This window comes from Lonchura striata, chromosome Z (genome assembly GCF_046129695.1).
Source record: "Lonchura striata isolate bLonStr1 chromosome Z, bLonStr1.mat, whole genome shotgun sequence".
Classification (NCBI taxonomy): domain Eukaryota; kingdom Metazoa; phylum Chordata; class Aves; order Passeriformes; family Estrildidae; genus Lonchura; species Lonchura striata.
In genome coordinates, this window is record NC_134642.1 from 78,963,655 (window position 1) to 78,983,881 (window position 20,227).

The 20,227-nt window shown below is 35.4% G+C and overlaps 1 protein-coding gene across 1 annotated transcript in view; it reads right to left on the reverse strand.

Moving 5' to 3' along the window:
* The window catches only part of FBXL17 (F-box and leucine rich repeat protein 17), a 274,548-nt gene that overhangs the window by 240,974 nt on the left and 13,347 nt on the right, over window positions 1-20,227 (reverse strand). Inside the window, exons 2-4 of the mRNA XM_021524805.2 lie at window positions 18,915-19,037; window positions 15,472-15,729; window positions 14,626-14,757 (exon numbers count right to left, since the gene is read on the reverse strand). Of these exons, the coding sequence (XP_021380480.2) occupies window positions 14,626-14,757; window positions 15,472-15,729; window positions 18,915-19,037 (513 nt within the window). The remainder of the gene's footprint in view (window positions 1-14,625; window positions 14,758-15,471; window positions 15,730-18,914; window positions 19,038-20,227) is intronic.

Sequence of the window (20,227 nt, forward strand, 5' to 3'; positions counted from 1 at the left end):
AATCTATATGGCCGAAGTCTACCTATGGCAGAAGTATTCCAGTTCAGCAGTAAAATAATTTTTCACATTGTGGTGCACACATGTATGAGATTTCACTGCTAAAGATGAATCCAAAACCATTTATTCATAATTCTTATTTTCAGACTCAATGTCTTAAGATGTGGCTTCCCCTTTCTCCTTTTATTTTGAGGAACTATACACCAGGGAACATGTTCAAGAATTAATTTTTCCAATTAGTCTGATGTTCGTAATCTATTCCTTTTATTCTACACTCATCTATTAGTTTAGTAATCTTTCATTTTAAAGACAAGATCATGTGAAGCACAAATTAGTATCCACTATAATAAAAATGGCTTACATTCATTCTCATCAATGACTTACATCAATGACTTAAACATGTCTCAGAAATAGGAGGACAAAAAAGGCAAAGAAACATGAGTTTGGGGAAAATCTGACTGCCAATCCCCACTCTTTTTCAGCACAAAAAAAGCCAGAACAGGCTGTAAGACTGCATGTATTCGGAGAGCAGAATCACTTATAACTGATTTGTCATTTGATTAAGCCAAGCTTCAACTTTAGGGGAGAACCATGGAAAAAGTAGGAGTGAAGCTTTCAACATCCATTGTAAAGTCTCTTTTCAGTATCAGAGAACGCATGACTTCTGGGAAAGCAATTTTTTTTAATCATCTTGCAGATTTCAGCAGCAGGACTTTTCCAGAATTCTTATTTTCTTTAATCCCCAAGCCATATTCTCCAAATGATCATAAAAACCCCCAAAACTCAAAAGCAAACAAGCAAAAAATTCCATCCAAAACCCATCACCAAAGAACTTAATTTTTGCTTTTCCAAGACAAAATCTAGATATATTAGTTAAAGCTGCCAAAAAAAAAATATCAAGGTTATCCACTGATTTTTACCACAGGGATGGAAAGCCTCTCAGACAAGACTGAAGAGAGTCAAGAGCTTTCCTTATTTTCCCACGTTCCTCTCATAACAAAGCATAGATGAGCAAAAGTAAACCAAGACAAAACAACACAAAAACTGCCTGCTTTTATTTGATCCTACACTTAGAGCAGACCATAGCACGTAGTGAAAGAAATAACAGATAGCCCTACCAAACCTTTCCACAATCTGAACAGAAAATGCTCATCCTATACCAAGTCATGTCATACTGCTCTATATACATCTGAGGAACCCATCTCAAAATAAATTATCTTTAGCATAGATAACACGTATATACAGAAAATAACAATGTCTCTCTTCAAACCTGGGTTTGAACATAGGCAAGCTGTGTTTTTCAAAGGATAATAAAACAGCAAAAGCACATCTGTCATACTGCTGTGGGTTCCCCTGTTAACTAGTGTAGAAGAAAACTGAATTTTAAGGATTCATAAGGTGATATTCATAGACATCTCTTACTTTTTTGTGAAAAATGAGAATTTGTCTAAATGAAACATTGGCACACACACATTCTCCCTAGCTAGAAGGAGAATTTCTGTCTAAAGTAAAGAGCAAGAGAAAGCTATATGCAACTGAAAATGTGAGGAAAACAGAAATCATAATGCTACATTTATGCAAATACTACAAACAGCAGTGACTGCAATATGAAATTAATTGGCATTTCTTAAATAATATTTGTTTTCAGAATCAATAGCTGTTTTTACAAATATGTTGATTTTGTGGTGAACAACATTAGTAATTATTCCTTACATCCAGGAGCCTGTCTTTCCTGAATACAAGAAAACAAGTCATAAAAAAAAAAATCAAGAAAACCATAATCATATGTCTTCTGAATACAATTACAAACAGGATAACCAGTAAAAACAGTAATAATTCCATCTACTATGTTAAGCAAAGAAAATAATTTGCAGTGCTACCTGAAAAAAAAATAATAATGGAATGCTACTTTTAAGATAGACAAATCTGTCAGGAACAAATACACCTGGAGAATTAAATGGATGAAAGAGGGGCATAGTCTCCTGTGATGAAGACTAACTGTTGCAGAAGTTGACTGTCCACACAGCTCTAGCCCACCACTTCATGTATGGCAGATTTGATATATATAGAATGAAATCTTTAACAGAATTACCAGATTAAGAGAACAATTTATTGAGGTACACGTTCATAAATCAAGGTACCTAAATATTTAATCTGCCTGTTGTCTTTTATTGAAGTTTGACTTCTTTCAAAGCAGCATTTCCTATAAAGACCAGACACAGAAAGACATGAAACATGTTTAATTCAAGAAGAAAGTATTAATTTTGTAATATTTTTTAACTGCTGGACAAAAATATTACATTTTTACTTGCAAATATTGTTTGAAAATATAAGCCAGAAAATATTATAGAATACAATATTTAAGTTATTTTTCTTCAAATAGCATGCTAAAAATAGTGTAGAATTTCTATACATATTGCACTACAAAATAAATTTCTGTACAGCTAGTAGCATCTAAACACAAACTAACTACTTCAGATACTCTTCAGATCAAAAGAGCTTATACCACAAAAACCACCAAGTTTTCAACTGTCTTTAATGCACATTAGTATCTTTAATCACCTCCTATTACCTTGTTCATCTTCACACTTAATATCTATTGCTAAATGGCAAGTAGACATTGTTCTGCAGACAGAAAAATACCTAGACATTACAAATGATTGAATTAATATCCCCACATTTCTATACATTACTATAAATACCTTAAAATTTACAAAAGTAGTCAAAATAGGCATCTGGATATACTTTTTAATCAAAATATACTTCAAATTTTCCTTACAAATACTTGTAGCTTGAGAGCAGAAGCTTAAAATATTTGTTTCAATATTTAACTTCAATGTAGAAACTGCACTATCATCATCTTCTTAAGATTAGACGAAATTACTAGCTAAACCAAAGTTAGCTATAAAAATAAAGAACTTAGCATAGCAGCTTTCTGCATTACCTCACCCAAATTTTATTTTGGAAGGGTGTCAGTTCACAGATATATTAGATCTCTTTCTACAGTCCAAGAATCACTACTACCATGTAAAAGCACAAGCCAATGAACTAAACCAGCAGTATCTCACATAAAAATCCAGGATATCCCAATTCTATAATACTTTTCAGTCTCAGGACAGAGTGCTTTATAGGAGAGGAAAACAATGCTCTACCTGAGCTAATGTTGTAATGCAGCACAACTGTCTCCGGCATGAAAACAACTACTAGACCACTGCCAAAGTATCTGAAATGGCTGGAATACCTTCAGAGAAGTTTGAAATTTCCCAATAACTTCCACCACCACAGAATGAAGCATACAGAGGAGGCAGGTACTGGCCTTCACAGGATGTGACAGTCCTACCAGATAGAACCACAAGAATTTTGTTGCCTTACAAAAAACTACTTCTGCCAAAGGATGATTGTCCTCCTAATTTTCCATTTGTATAATAGAACTAGTAAGATAGTAGTGCCATTCAAGTTTAAAATTCACTGTCCACATAGCTTTTCTCCCAGCAAAAGAAATAATATCAACCACTTATCTCTACAGGCACCACAGTTTCGCATCATTTCACAGAGGACTAGTATCACAAGTGAAAAAAACAAAAGGTCAGCTGTAGCAATCCTTCCAAAACAATTTATTTGCAACACCTTTCCCAAGTGAGACTAAAAAAGAAAAACAAAAAAGCACAGAACGTCTACAAGATGTACATACAGCAAACACATTATTTCTATCTCATTAAAAGCACTCCAGAACTTCCTGAAACTTTGCTGCAAATACTTCAAAACCTGGAGAAATTGTAGTCTAGGAGCAACAGTAACAGTATAGTGTTTTCCAGACTGTACAGTGCTGAGAGACATTTTAAAAAACCCCAGCACATTAGCTTAAGAATGAGCTCTATAGAAAGAATAAATTTTCTAAGGTATTCTGAGATGCAAGAAATGTACTAAAAATGAAGGAAAACATTACAAGATAGAGCTGTTCTGAAACCTATAAAGTGTAATTTTCTGAAGTGTGCACCATTTAGGTATTTTATGCCTAAAACCACGGAAATTATGAAATACTATTTCATTCTAGAAATTCCCATCTTTCTGAAATAACAAATATATTTAAACAGCCTTATGTAGTAACTGAAATCATCCAGTTTCAAGAATACAATCACAAAGCTCTCACTCATGTTATACAGTATAAGTATTCTCTACATAGCTGAAAATTCCCTGTATTTTCAAGAAGCAGCACAAGATTAACAGCAAACACTCCACCTCCTACCAAAACAATCCAATAACTTCAGTGCGACCAACGACTTTCATTTTCACATTTTTAAAGACTGAAACAAAAAAAAATATTAAAAAACTTAAAGACTACTTTAAAGAAAACTATAAAATTGCTTTCATAAAAGCATCTTTTACAAACTCTAAAGTCTCCAAACATTAACAGACTGGGATATACAATAAAGGAGAGATGTGCAGATGAGGAGAGTTGCGAAGCTGACATCCTATGCAAAGCCAGCACCTCTTCTGTCACACCTAGACCTTGCTGCAAAGCCTGACAGCAGTGAACTGTACAGCTGCACCTCTAGCACAAAACCACAGACAGCATCAGCAGGGTGACAGCTCCGTACACACAAGGCCTACCAACAAATCCTCTGGGCACAGGGCTCGGGTGTTAATGAGAGAGGCAGGGCAGAGGCACAGCTACACCCCCAACAGCAGCACCACATGTGGTCACTTCTGCAAAAATGCAGCCCGTGGAAGCAGTCCCAGAACGACTTCTGAAAATCTTCTGCTGGCAATGCACACTCGCCCACAGTAAAGTTGGCCCACTGACCCATTTACCAAATCCAGTAGGTTTTTGTCTTGGGAATGAGAAAAATGAAAATGCTTCATGAAAACCTTACCCTTTGAGGTTTTGTGTTTGTTTCTCTATGTTTAAGAAGAAAAATATTTTAAAATAAGAACTTCCCAATCATATTTGACCTTTTTAATGATTTAGTAATCTAGATTTTTTTCTAATTTACATTTTGATGTTTCAGATAGAAAACATTCTTAAAGCATACTTGCAATTTTACCAAGATGGTAGGAGAGGGAACACCAGTACAATCTTCCAGGCAGCAGCTCACTACCCACAGTGAGATGGGGAGGAGAATCAGTAGGGTAACAGCAAGAATACACAGATGCATACATACATACACATATATAGATACATAAATCTCACAAAAAATAATTTTGCTGTTTTAGAAAACTGTAATTTAATTGTATAATGACAGAAATAATTTACAATACCCAGAGAGACATACACAAAAAAAAAAAACCCTAAACCTGAACAAACCAAATTTGGATGTAATGGAACAAGAAGACCAAATGGAGACAACCACAAGTTGGTGTCTGAGGATCACCTCAGCAAGACAATTTTTAGGGAAAGCCTCAGATACAACAGAACTTTTAATAGTTACTACTGAAAAATATGAATTAAAAAAAAAAAACCAAACTATACCAAACAAGGCAAAGGAGGAACACTAAGCTAAGGACTCCTAAAAATACCGGGGCAAAGCTACACATAGCTCTGAAAGGCAGAATAGGATGTTCAAAATTAGCTACAATAACTACAACAGTACCTATGTCTAAAGTTCAGACCAACACAGTTTTTTATTATCATTCTGGATTAAAAAAACAATGACAGTGGAAAGGCCATAGCAAATTCTAAAATAAATGGCATTGTAATTCCTAGGAGGAAAGTGCATAAAGTGAGTATGAATGATAAATTTGCAATTTAAGCGTAAATCCAAGTATAAATGTAAACATTTATCCACCAGGGGGACTGATGTTGCAGTTCAGAACTTGCAAGAATTTAACCTTGACTCAAAAAAGATAGTATTAAGGATGGTTTCAGCAGTTCAGTCTCCATGCCTATTCAATTTGCCCTGTAACATTGTTTACCAACAATGTAGCATTTTGGACAATACAAGTACCTACAAGAGCACCTCCAGATACCCACACAGAGCACACATATGTGCTCCCAGGTATCAGTCACTATAGACAGATGAGAAGAGGGAATGGAGACATTTCTAGAACTTGTACCCTAATGATCTGACCTCTCATACTGAAAACTGTAACCTATGTAAACTACAGTAAAGTTCTTTGGGAAACAAAAGTGTTTTCCCACAGCTTTAGAAATTTGACAAGTTCATTCTTCCACCTTCATAAAGATAAAAAGTTCAAATGGAATTTGCTGGAAAGAAGTAATATAGATAAAGATGCCTGCTTGTCATTCATTACTTTTACATAATCTTGTCTCTGTTGCATACAAATAAAAATGTATTTGTATTATCTTTGATTGATGCAAATGACCAGTATTTTAAAATAATAATACTGACAGTTTTAAGGGATTTGCCTCACAGCATCATACTAATGATCTCTTTCAGTAAGCATCACAGCTCACTGGGAGAAATATTATCAATTTTGATTTATTACTATCCTTAGTGAATGGATGAAGAACCTTAAAAAGTACAACATGAGTCAAGATACCAACTTAACAGATGAAGAAGCTACAAGTGATTCATCTGGAGTTTGCCAGTGCTCTCTTTGACACAAGATACCAGATTAAAACAAGTAAACAAACAAAAACCCCAACAAGAAAACAAGCAAACTACAGAAATTTCAGCTCCATTTAGGTAACTTTAATATCCAGCAGCCTATATTTTAGTGGAAGGATTTTTCACTCTAGTATCATTGACTTTGGTTTGTGACTAAATAACTGTAATACTAGTGATCCCAAAGGGCAACTAAACATGGGTATTTCAAACAACTAAAAAGGCTCCATATTCAGCTATCAATTCCTGGTCATCAAGTTTTTAATTAAAAGCTCAAATAACTTATTCAACAAGAGCAGCCAAAAAGCACACAAAAGAAACAAAAAAAGTGGAAGTGTCTACATTCTAACTCAAAATCTGAAACTCACAACTTGTTGAAATTTGCTTGTATATTGCATTCAGGATTTTTGCATTACCTCCATCAATTTGGACATTCAATACCAGCATCATCAACACTGAGAACATTATTTGTTACAGCTCTTCCTAAGTTTGTTGTACAACACTAACATGCAAACCATTAATGCACAGGCAGAAAAAAGATGTCACATGAATGTATAAGTAAATGCATTTAATCTTTCTTAAAATGATATGCAAAATACATCATCTGCAAGTATCAAATGAATGATCACTTTATAATGCTGACCAAACATAGAAAAAAGTTCGGCATCACCCACTCTTCCACTCATTCATTCCATCACTCACTTCTTTGTTATTGCATTTATCTACAGTATATGTACTACACACTTTTATACATAAAATGTTCATTAAAATGGTAATTAATTACAGCTCAAAGAAATGTTTTAAGTGGTATAACACCTAATTTTATATCAATGTTAAAACAGGAAGCTTTTTAAACACTAGAATAGGTACAGCCAATACCCAACCACATGTAACCTGACAAAAGTCAAAAAGTCTAATTAATGCAGCAATACAGGTTACAACTCCAGCTGTTGGTGGCTTTTAAATGTGTACACACACACACTGCACATGTCAAATAAACACACAGCATCGAAATGCAGTACCCGTCTAAAAAGAAACAATGGAAAAGAAGCAGAAAGTGGTGAAACCATACAGCTGACCTTACTGAGACACTTACAAATTACTCTGATAGCTGAAGGGAACACAGGGTGTGTGGAACCAGCACAATACTCAGAAATTATCTGCCGTGCATTGGCAATTCCCCACAGCTCGGGCCAGGAGCTCATCACCACTACAAAGTCAATGTCGCCACCTAAGGGTGACAAACCACATTGTGTTTACTGACACAATTAGAGAAAGTTACAGTGAAAATTGAAATCTGCACTGTGGCTCTAATGCCTCAACAGAAGATACATGTGGCTGATTTATGCACATGTACACAAGTTTTGCCTTTTTCCCTTCTATTAACATCAAACTTGGCATAAACGTTTCACTGCAGGAACACATTACAGAAACTGCCCAGGTCAAAATGTATCAGATCTAAACAAGAAATATAAAAGACAAAAAAACCTGAACTCTAAGGTTTCTAAGAAATCGACTGAATCATTTTATGTTGTTAAAAAAATTAATAAAGGAAATGTTTCAGAAGAGCTTGTCAAAAGACAAACTTTTCCATAGCAGTTTTACTGCCAGACTGATGTCTCATGTAGTTGTCATGAAAGCATGACTTCCCACACCTCATCTTAGTACCAGTATAGTTGTTAAACAGATTTCTAAAATGCTGAACCTTACTTTTATGGTACATTAGGTTGTTCTGGTGTGTATGTAAAGTGTTTGAGAAACTAAAATACAAGAGAGACTACATCATTACTAGTGCATACTACCAGCATGCTATCTGCATAAGGGTTTTGCTCTAAAAATCTCTAATTTAGTACTTGACAGAAGATGAAATATCATAATCCAAAGCTATGATATAAAGGGTACACAAGAGAGAAATCCATCTCAGTATGTATCTGTCTCAGAGTACTTTACTGTGAGGGTGTTGAGGCACCACTGGGCCAGGTTATGCTGAGGACTGCCCCATGCCTGGAAGGGGACAGTTGCATGGGGATTTGAGCCACCTGGCCTACTGGTGTAGTGGTAGTGGGGTTGGGACCACACCTCTTTAAGATCCCCTCCAACCCAAACCATTCCATGACTCCACAATCTTCCTAAATATGTATATAAACTTTTAGCAAGTAACTAATTATTGAGAGATGCTGGTTATTCAGCATAAACAAGTCCTAAGTAGGATGAGCTACATTAAGTTTCAAAGCTGTGAGATTTAGTGTGTTCCTTGCTTAGCAACAATAGCTGGATTTGCTGAAGCCCCAGGCCAGAATCTGTGAACTTAGACCTATATTATGCTTTCAGCCAGAATAATTAATTTGCTTAGTCATCTTCCTAGAAACTTGTACAGTGCTGTGTTTTAACTTTAATATGAAAAGAATATTGATAACATAGTGACATTTTGGTTGTTGCTAGGCAATGTTTATTATATTAAGACTAGTGGCTTTTTAGCTTTCCATCCTCTGCCAGTGTGCAGGTGCACCTGAAAAAAAAAGAAAATAAGGAGGCTACAGTTATCAGCAGAAGCTGCAACTAACTCAATGACACGAGGAAAAAAAACGGCTTGCCTGTGTGCTGGACATGGAGAAAGAAACCAGGAATGTGCTAGAAGACCACAAACCAAAAATCACCACTAGATCAAGGCATGACACGAGTGTGTGAGAGGTGGAGGCATAAGTCATAAGGATATAATTGCCTGGGGTTTTCTTTGTTCTGAGACTCTCTTTGAAGGCACCCAATCTTCGCTGACCTGATGCTCTATCTCTATTAAACCCGTTTTTTTTATAAATCCAGTGCCTGAGATTCTGCTGCAGGAAACCTAGGTCACGTCCGAAGGAGAAGGAGGTGCCTCTGTCTGAAAAGAAAACCTTCTGAACATGGGGGTTTAATTGTAAAAATAATAATTAAAGGGGAAAGTCTGAAACAGCTACAGTTCTTTTCAAAACCTCAAACAATGAAATAAAGTGGTTCAAAAGTATTTTGGGAAAGTATGCCTGTAGAAACATGAGAAATCAATCCTTTTTCTGAAATTTCTTCTAGTAGAAGAACAGTTTTCAGCAACTGCATGTAAAAAGAGAAATATGGAATACATTGTGGGGGATGGAAAAAGGACAGGGAAATTACATTCTTTAGAATATTTTTCCCATAAAATTTCTTTCATTTACCTGTTACTATTGAAACAAAGTAAGCTATTTCCATATATTATAAACATTTGACACTGCACAGTTTATATGCCTTATAATACTTTCTTCCTGAAACAATTTTCCCAGGTTAAACTCAAAGCAAAATATTCTCTCTTCTCAATGTTTGTGGTACAAGGCACAATGCTGAAGTAAGTGTTTCGTAGATGACAGGTACGAAACAGGAAGGAAAATGGTTCCCAAAGTAAAAACAGAAGTGGGAAGGGAATATCATTAAAAGACAAAAATAATTTTATCAGCTTACACAATACAGAAAATATGAGAATTAAGTTTATTTTTTACTATGCATTTATACTAAGCTAAGTCCAGTCAATGCCGTAAAAGATATGTTAACTGTTTAAATGTGTGACAAAACCGTAATAGTCTGTTTAGTCTACTTTAATTCTTTTTTACTGAAACTAAAGCATATTTTTCACATATCTTAAGCATTGCAGTTTCTATCAAACACAGCATCACAGTTAACTAGAATTTAAACACGTATCTGCTGCAAACTGCAAAGGTAAGCAGAACACTTACAGAATACTCATCTTAAAAACCTGCTAAGTAGCCACCTTTAAAATATGTACTTAAAAAGTGTCATTACATGTCAAGCATACTGCCAACTGGGCCAAAACTTGGTTATCTTGAAATTGAAGACTCAAGAGTCTAACAAAGAAATAGAAACATGGTCAAGTTATATGCTAGCTATCTTAATGAATATATTTGGGAACCCTCAAACATATTATTTGCCTTTAAGGATCCACTTCACAATGTTATTTTATTGGAAAGGAAGAAGTGCTGACATAGCAGCTACTACAGTAGCTCATCCGCTCTTAAATGAGCTTGTAAAAAAGAAAAGAGAGCAAGGGAACAAAGTATAGAGGTAGGAATGTTGTCATTCTCTTACAATATCTAAAATTCCCCCTCACTTTATCTTTAGAAGGTCTCTCTCATTACCTATATCTAGCTCTCCACAAAAAAAAAAAAAAAAAAAAAAAAACAAACAAAAAAAAAAAAAAAAAACATAGACACTGGGTGGAATAGGAAGGAACAAACTTGTAACTACTACCCGTTAAGTTTCAGCAAGTATTCTGTCATGATCGTAGCCATTAAGTTACCCAGTTAAGGACAAGTAATTAAAAAGAAAATAGTGTGTAAAATCAATTTAGTTAAGTGGAGAAGGGTTTTCTCCAGCTCTACATTGAGCTCCTAAATCTAGATCTCCTCTGTTCTAAATAAGGAAAAAAACAGCTTGTACAAAAGCTTCTGGAGATAACCCTTTCATTTGGGCACACTGTAGTCACTGAGTTCTGCACCTCACAAAACCCTTAAAACATTTTAGGACTCCACTTCTACTGCAACTTTTATTGCAGTGAAGGTATTGCAGTACCTTCTACTGCAATAAAAGCCATTCAGGTGACGTACCCCCCACTCTGTGTCTCAGCTAGAGTATTACACGTTTGTGTGGAAGAGTACTCTGACTTTGCACCTAAGCTAGGTACTCTTTGTGGCAGGTGGCAAGATTAAAAACAGCAATTGGTACAAAGACAACAATTAAATTAACCCATTAATCTTACACCAGCTTCATTCAAATTGAACATTCACATAATGCAAGAAGTTATAGCATACCATACCAGTCACAACCACAAAATAAGAAATCCAACTAAACTCAGCCAAGAAATTAAGATATTTTCTAGTTTTGTCTAGACAGAGCTATAATCTGTTCTTCCATTTACACTGAAATTCTGTGAGATTACTCAATTGCATCAAACTCCTTGGGGGCAGATCAAGAGAGATAACACAGTGGCACTTCATAAGTCCTACAAAATTTTTTTTTATTTTTTTTTTTTTTACTAGGCTCCCAATTTGGCCAGTATGCTTCAGAGAAGAGGATCAGTATACAATTTTCTGTCATTCAAAGGACAGAGGAAAAATAAACATGTTTTGAAGAGATACAAATCCTAAACAGTTATGCAAATAACAATCTTCTGTTGTTGAGTTAGCCATGCAACATTAACTTTTTCCTACTACATCCTTTGTCCCATTTATTAATTGCAGCTTTTGCTTATTACCATGACATAATCAGCACTTTAAAGATAGGAAAGGGTCTATTTTTCTGTGAAATGTCTAGCATACTCAACAATCAGAACATAAATTCTCCTTTCTCTGCTTCTGCTCAGCAGTCTGATAATGGAGTTACTTAGCAACAGATGAAGCAACTGAACTGTGTTGCCTGATCCACACACATTTTACTGCAAAGTAACACTCACAAAAGCGTTATTTAGCTGATGGTTGCCTCTGCCTAGATGTATTTTTGAAGTGTAAAATCCATTAGTGTGAGACAAGCCTATATGAAAACTAAACCATCATGTACTATCTGTAATGCACTACACATTTTGAAATTAACAGAAATTGCCTGTAAGAGTCACATACGTGATTTCAAGCACCTCTGAGAAAGTAATAAACAAGAAAATGCAAAACACAAGACTATTACATTATTTACATGGATGCTACAGCAATTGCTTAAAAGGGGAGGATAGGAGTCCTTTTTCTAGCATACTGACCATGTACGAACTTCAAATACACAGACCAAGCCCTTGTACATCAAGTATACTTGTCTTGTCACAAAATATTTTGATTTCAGAGAATGAATACTTATTCATTTTGAAAATACCAGCAATACAAAAAATACAAACACCAACACATATCTCCCCAAACCACCTTCTTTACCCTAGGAGGAGGAAGCAATATATGCCACACCAAATATTAAGGAGATTTTTTAGAAGGGAGAAAAGCAACCCGCAGAATTTGACAAACTATTTGCCAACCATTATTCCCTTTTAAGGTAATTCCACAATTTATTTTGGCATGTAAAATTTTCTATTTTACAACCAAATGAGAACCTCTTAAAAGTTGTCTTGGTTCATCACACAAAACTACACTGCCAGCAAGATCTGAAAGTCTCTCATCCCTTATAAAGGAAAAGCAGCTCCTTCAGCTTTGTCAACTAATGACATTGTTCAAGTGTTATTCTAAGGATTCAACACACTGGAGTCCATAACAGATTCAAAATTTTCTTCATTTGTACATATGACGATCCATTAATCTGAATTCTAATTTTACAGAGCTACACCAAGTTTGCCCCAAGACATTTTCTTCCCCCTAAAAAATTAAGGATGGGTGGAAATTTAAGTGCAATTAGGCACTAAAAAAAAAGAAAGTAAATTCATTAAAAACTTGGCAAATTTTCAGTTTTGGTAAGTCACTAGACAAATTACTATAAGGGGCAAAATCAAGAGAAATTTCCTATTTATTTGACAGCAAGTATTTTTGTCTTACTTGCAATTAAAAATCAATGTCATGTTTTCAAAAATGAAGCAATCATGTAGAGTACAAGTTAAGAGCACATTTCACGATTGCCTCAGAAAGGATTAAAATACTTCCTGTGTTCCATTTCAACCAGCAACTTTGATGACATTTCAGATACTAAAACCACAAAGTCTTTAAGTGCTAATAGCTGCAATAACAACTTCTTAGGTTACACTTCACACTATAAAGAGAATAAAAACTTCAATGATGAGAAGTCTAAGATGCATCTACAAGGAAAGATAAGTTAATACTTTGCCTACATATTTTCGAATGATCAGGCACTTATGCAGATATTTAAACACACTATTTTCTTAATTATAATTAAGGCATCTTTCACATGCAATTACATAAATCTTGAAGGTTCTCCTCTTCCTTTCAAAGACAGATAATTTTAATTAACCCACCTTTCTCTTTCCAGAGAAGGAAAGTGTTTTTCCTTCCAGATTTCTCAGATAATTTATTTTTCTTTTTCATATTTAAAGTTTTTTATGTATTAAGGTAAGAAGGACTAGCTTTGACAGTATTCAAGATTGTGTTCCAATACAAGAGGAGAGATGTGCCCTTTTTCTGCATTTAAACTACATAGAAATCTCAGTTTAGGTCTCTATCTCTATTTTTCAACTTTCTACAGTTCTGATCAAAACCAATAACTGTCTGCCTTTTTCTTTCTTCGTTGATTTGAGAATGGTTTATATTTTAAAAAAAAGATATTGATCATTACCATTTCTTTGTCTTTTTGAAGCCAATTATTAAATGATTCTTGAATATAAGGTATGCTATTTTCTTACAAACATAATTTATTTGTTCCAATTCAGCACTTTTGAAACAAAGGTTATAACCATGATGTTAGCTGACAGTTAAAAATTCAACTGCAAGCAAGTTTTACTTTTCTGCAAGAAACAAATTTTAAAAAATAAAATGAAATTTAGAAAAAAACCTAAGCCAGTGTTATGCCATACCATTTGCAAGCCATTCTCTTTCCACATTAGAAACCATCCTTTCAAAGACTGCTTAGAATAGGATGCAAGATTGTTTTGCTACTTCTCAACATTCTTCTACTAGCATAGGCACACTACTCCATCCTGATGAGAAAGTTACATATTTCAAGAAAATACTATCAGCATGTATCACTTGTAATCAAGAACCCAAGCTCCAAAAATCTTTTAGCGGTTTGCACTTGTAGAAACAAAATAAACATTCCATATGAAGCAAGTATTTTCCTATACAAACCACGCACCTCCCAAAAAAGTACTTGTGAAATACCATGTTAAAAACAAGAAGTTAATACATTTCACTTAATTTGTACTTTGCATCACCTTCTGGGCCATCTCAGTAGAACTGCAATTTTCACAGCCAGAAACATTTTTAAGCAATTCACTTGCAAAATGCAAGTGAATTCTAAAGAAAATTTTTAAAATATAAAGAGCAAGAGAAAGCTTTGACAATCAAAAAATGCCTTAGGAAGAATAAAATCATGATGTACTTACTAATTTGTTTTCTTGCATATATATTCTTTGCAGCTTCAAACAGCCTTTAGCTATAATGATCATTCCTTCATCTGAGATCTTGTAACATTGCCCAAAATGTATGTCTTTCAATTCCCTGCATTTTGAACCGAGCTGCAATTAATGAAATCAAAGTGAAAAAAAACAATAACAGCATTTGACTGAAATGAAGAGATAGAATAATTTTTTTTTTTTCTGCTTCTCCACCTCCCATTAAAAATTATCTTTCTTTTCAGGCTTTAAAATACCATATGCAAGCAAGAAAGATTCTAATTACACACGTGATAAAATGAAGTCAATAAAACGGAGCTAAGAGCAGCACATAAGAACTAAGTTATTTACTGTGTGTACAGGTAGCTAACAATACCTTTATGCTCAGCAACTTATTTGATTTACCCTAAGCATGCTCCTTTAAATGCTCCTTTAAAACTCTCTGAGAGTTGATGAAGCCTTCCTGCACATCCAACAAATAAAGACCTTAATCACCTTCAAAGTTCATGAAGCAAAAATGACTTACTTAAACACAGGTTTTGAATAGCAACCAAGCTCAGGAAAATTGAATACAACAGAAGTGAAGTATAGATTGTCAAACTGCACATTTAACTACAGAAACAATCATTCAATCACTAGGTATTAAAAAGAATAAAGAAAGTATGTGCAGTCTATAGAGAGCAGCATTTACTGCACCAAAAAAAAAGTCTCCATACATCAACTTTTAAAACAAAATATTTTTTGTAATTTTTACTAAATGCTATGAAAGGTTATTTTCTTCTTGCTAAATTGAAATATACTAAGTTTACAGAAGGAATCTGTGGAATGGATGGTTACCTGCTTCAGGCCTTCATCAGTGAGTCTGTCCTGATTGCCCACATGCACTTTCTGAAGCAGAGGACACTGAGAGGCAACTGCAATAATAGAGGTGTCAGAAAGCTGTTTACACCTGTAGGCAGTATATCTTAAGAGCCCAGGACATTTAATTGCTAAAATGCATACTCCTGTATCAGATACATTGCGACAATCAGAAATATTGATTTCAGTAATATTCTGGCTTCTTGATGCTATTTTTTCCAACAGCTCATCAGTGACCTGCAAAGAAAAAACAAATGCATATAACTTTTTCCATAAAGATCTTTAATGTCATTAGGAGAAAAATGGCTGTTTGTACGATATATTTCCATGAGCTATACAAAAATTAAACTATACCTCCTTTACAAATACTACCTATGGCTGAATCTTTTACTGTAATTGGTTTGCTTCAGAAGGGTGGGGGGGCTGATGATTTTGATAGAATATGGTCAACTGGGGGGAAGCCAGTTCTGACATACTATGTAGTCTGTAGCTAGGTTTCATGATAAAGCTCACAGAGGGAGAAGCAACAGCTAGACAAGTACAGAAAATATGGGCAGCTGCAGGAATTTATGTCACCACAAAAATCCCAAATGGCTACCCAGCTTGACAAAAGTTCTCAAGTACCAGACTGAGCTCCAGAGTTAGGAGGGTAACCACAGACCTACTTCTCTTTTTAGCCATGAAGAGACTATCTGTGATGTTCAGGTATTAGAAAGATAAATTATTTGTTGGTAGAATTGCCTTATTAAGGTTTAGAGCTTGATATGCCTCAATGACCTCAGCTCCTAGGGAAGGTTACCAAAGCTTAGGGAGACTAATGTACTCCTGACAGTGGACACAAAGAACACAGAATTCACAGACCACAATGACATTTGGCAGAACTTCTTAGGTTAAGGAAGAAACTAAAAAAGCCAACCCAGCAACTGTGTTGAATCAATTCCAACTGAGTAAAAGGCAATTCTGGCAAAGAGATATGGCAAACACCACAAACCACCAATCCAAGAAACCCACCAACCCAAAAGACCAGAAAAACTGAGTATGTGGACTAATTAGCATAAGAAGTGCAGAAATCATTTAATTTACCAACAGAAGGTAGAATACCAACTAATAACTATGTAACTTGCAGCCACCAAACATTACTGTCTTTGTTTACTGAAATATATGTGATTTCACATTGATAATCATTTGTGCCCTATGGCAATTGTGTTAGTCTTCATTCTATTATGTTTCTTACTTGTAGGAGTGCTGTATGGAAGGGCACAATGTCTTAAAACTTTTCTTTTTTCATTTTAATATATTAGCAGGTATGCTCCATTTAATCAGAGGGAGAACTGTTGAGGAATAAACTCAGTGCACATAGCTCAGGCTGCAGCTGAGCTCCAGGTGGCCCAGCAGAGGCAAATGGCCATGAACTGGTACCAGCCCTTTGTACAACAAGGGACAAAAAGACCTGCAGCACAGCCACGTGAGGGACACCTGGGAATACAGCAGGAGCCAAGAGCCTCCAGATGTACCCACGCACAGTCTGTGAGGGTGTAAAAGCACCGGAGTCCTTCTGTTGGGTCCCTCCTCCTCCAGCCTGAGGATTTATTCTGTTGTTGCACAATGATTACATTATTTTAAGGTGCCAGAGGTCTGGGACTCTGCTGTGGGAAACCTCAAGTCGAGGCAGTAAGGGACTGTGTGGGGTCTGCAGGGAGCCAAGACGGGCATCCATCACCTCCCTGGGGCCACCTCTGCAGAGGGGCTTTGGTCCCAAGCAGGTGGTGCCAGTGTGGCTGACAAAGCAGCCCTGGGCGCTCATACAGCAAAGTTTCCTTATCACCTTTGTAAAAAAACATTCCATCCATTATGTATCTATACACATTGTAGTCAGTCAAAGTGACAATAACCTTAAAAGAAAACAATCCTACCATTCAGAAATATTTACCCATATTTGGCAGCTTTAACCAAAGAGGGCAAAGAGCAACACAAATTCCTTTTGATTTTTGTCTTATACCGCTGAGGAAAAGTTTTTGCTGCATTCAAAATAGTTTTTGTTTGTAGCAAGTCAGATCGTTTTTCTTGCTCTTTCATCAGGCAGAGGTTAAAATGGAAAAGAACTATATTGGTTTTGTCTGGGGTAGAATTTTCTCCACAGTGACTAGAACGCAACTATGTTTTGGATTTGTGCTGGCTTTCTTATTGCTGAATAGAGATTGCACAGAGCCAAGGCTTTTTCTGCTTTTTACCTGGCCAGACTAGCAAAGAGGCTGGGGTGGACCACAGCCAGGACAGCTAATATACAGCTGACCAAAGGGATAGTCCAGACCATGTGGCATCACAGTCAGTGATAAGTCAGTCAGTAGTCAGTGAGGGGAAGAAAGAGGAAGGGAAGGACATTTCCAGTGATGGTGTTTGTCTTCTCAAATCATTGAGAAGTGTCTTCTCAAGTGTGATGGGGCCCTGCTCTTCTGGGGATGCCTGAGCACCTGCCAGCTAAGGTAGGAAGCAGTGAATTAATTCTTTGCCCTGCTTGTTTTGTGTATGTGTGTGTAATTTTGCTTTCACTATTAAACTCTTTAAACTCATGAATTATGCAACTTTAATTATTCCAGTTCTTTCCCCAACCCTGCTGGTGGGGGAATGAAGAAGGGCTGGCTACCTGGGCCTTGGCTGCTGGCTGGGTTTAAACCACAACAGCGACAAACTGCAAAGAAAAAAAATCCTTCTTCAAATGCAACGGTCCAGTTGTTATTTCTCTGCACCCTGTATTTTCATTAAATGCTCAAGATGCACTTTATAGACCCTGCAAGTCACTACTCAACAAGAAACCCAAGGGCAGTGGCCAAACAATACTGGCATCCCTAAAGCTTTCCAAGGAGGGAAGTTACCCTGTACAATTCAAGGCTAGGCTCCTAGGGATCTCACTGAATTAAAGGCACAAATATTTCATTCTAGGATTGGCTAAAAGCCTAAAAAAAAACCCAAAACAACAAAAACAGTCTCTTTTCTAATGAGTAGGATCCATACCAGCTGAAGAATAAAATAAAGAAAATTGTTAAAACAAACAGAGCAAGCACTACATATGTGACCATTTTTTAACTACAGCATCCTCAGAAATGCTCATATTTGTTTTTGAATTAATAAGATTTCTCACAGCTCAAGACCACTTGATGCAGAGCTGAGACAGGTAACCCACAATCCATTTCAAATAGCACTTGTGCTCACACTATTTAATAACTGAGCTCAGATAAAATATACTATATTTAAAGGAACCAACCTAAGGGTCCAGACATTTTCAGCAAATAGCAGAAAAATCCATACAACTACAGATATCATAATTTGATATGTTTCTTCTGCTTACCCCTGGTCAAAAGTACAAGTTCCAAGAACAAATTCTGAGTTATGAAAACAATTATTCCACAGTGATACTTTCATACCTGCTGACGACTACTGAGATCCAGTTGCTTCCAAAACTGAAAATCTAAACAGAGGTCACGCCAATATTTACAGACTAATGACACTGAAAGGCAACGCTCATTCAGAGATAAGTTGGAAAATATCTGTAAAGAAAGAAAAAATAAATTTGTCACATGTAATCGTATATTAGAGACAGAAATTTTTCATTATCAATACATCATGTAAAAGATAGAAAAGTATTAGCATGCACTATAATACAGATTTACAAATTGCCCCCTGCTTGATTACTCAGGGACAATAACAAAAAAACCTAAATCCCACAAGAACTGACAATATTAATAAGTCATATTAGCCAACAACATAACCAACAACAGAATACATCCTAAGTACTCATTTCTTCGACTAAGTTTCAGAAGTGCTTCTGAGATGGCACACCTAAAGAATTACAAATTAGCTCAGTGCTATTTGCAAGCCATTTTTAAAAGTGCTTTCATTCCCATCCTGAAATGGATGGGAAACCTTTCTTTTTGTTTTTTATCTGAACTGGTAAGGACAGTCTTAAAGGTATTAAAACATCAGGTCTTATGGGAAGGGGGCATGGGATAGTAGAGTAGATTAGCAGAGTAAATCAGTGTCATAGAAGAGAATTGAAGCACAAAATTAGCCTTTTATACCCCAAGGTTTTGAGCACTATAGCAGCTAGCAAAAGAAGAATAAACTGTAACTTTATGGCAAGACCATAAATTGCCATAGCATGTATTACATTCATCCCTTTCTTGAAAACACTGTTGTGTTTTTAAGAAATAAATAAATATAAAAATATATCAATATAAATATAAATAATATAAATATAAATATAAATATAAATATAAATATAAATATAAATATAAATATAAATATAAATATAAATATAAATATAAATATAAATATAAATATAAAATATATATAAAAAGAGGGTCTGTCAAGAGTTCACATGAAGGTACCCTGTCAGCACAAATTAACTTAAATCTACATGTGATTCTATAATGAGAAAAGACAGTAGTGGCATTATACCTACACAGGAGTACAGACTGTAAAACATGCAAAACACTGATCTGAGGACATCAAATACTAAATAGAAGTACTATTTCCCATCTCAGGCAATTTTCTTTTCTCAGGAAAATATGAAAATACTGGAGAGTGTCCATAGGAAAGCCCAGAAGTCTAGCAAATATGAAAACAATCAAGGAAATTACTAGTACTGTTTAGCCAAGGAAAAGGGATGGCAAAGGGAAAAAAAATAAAGAAGGCATAATGAAGCATTGAACTATAATGGTAACTTAAAGAACTTTGT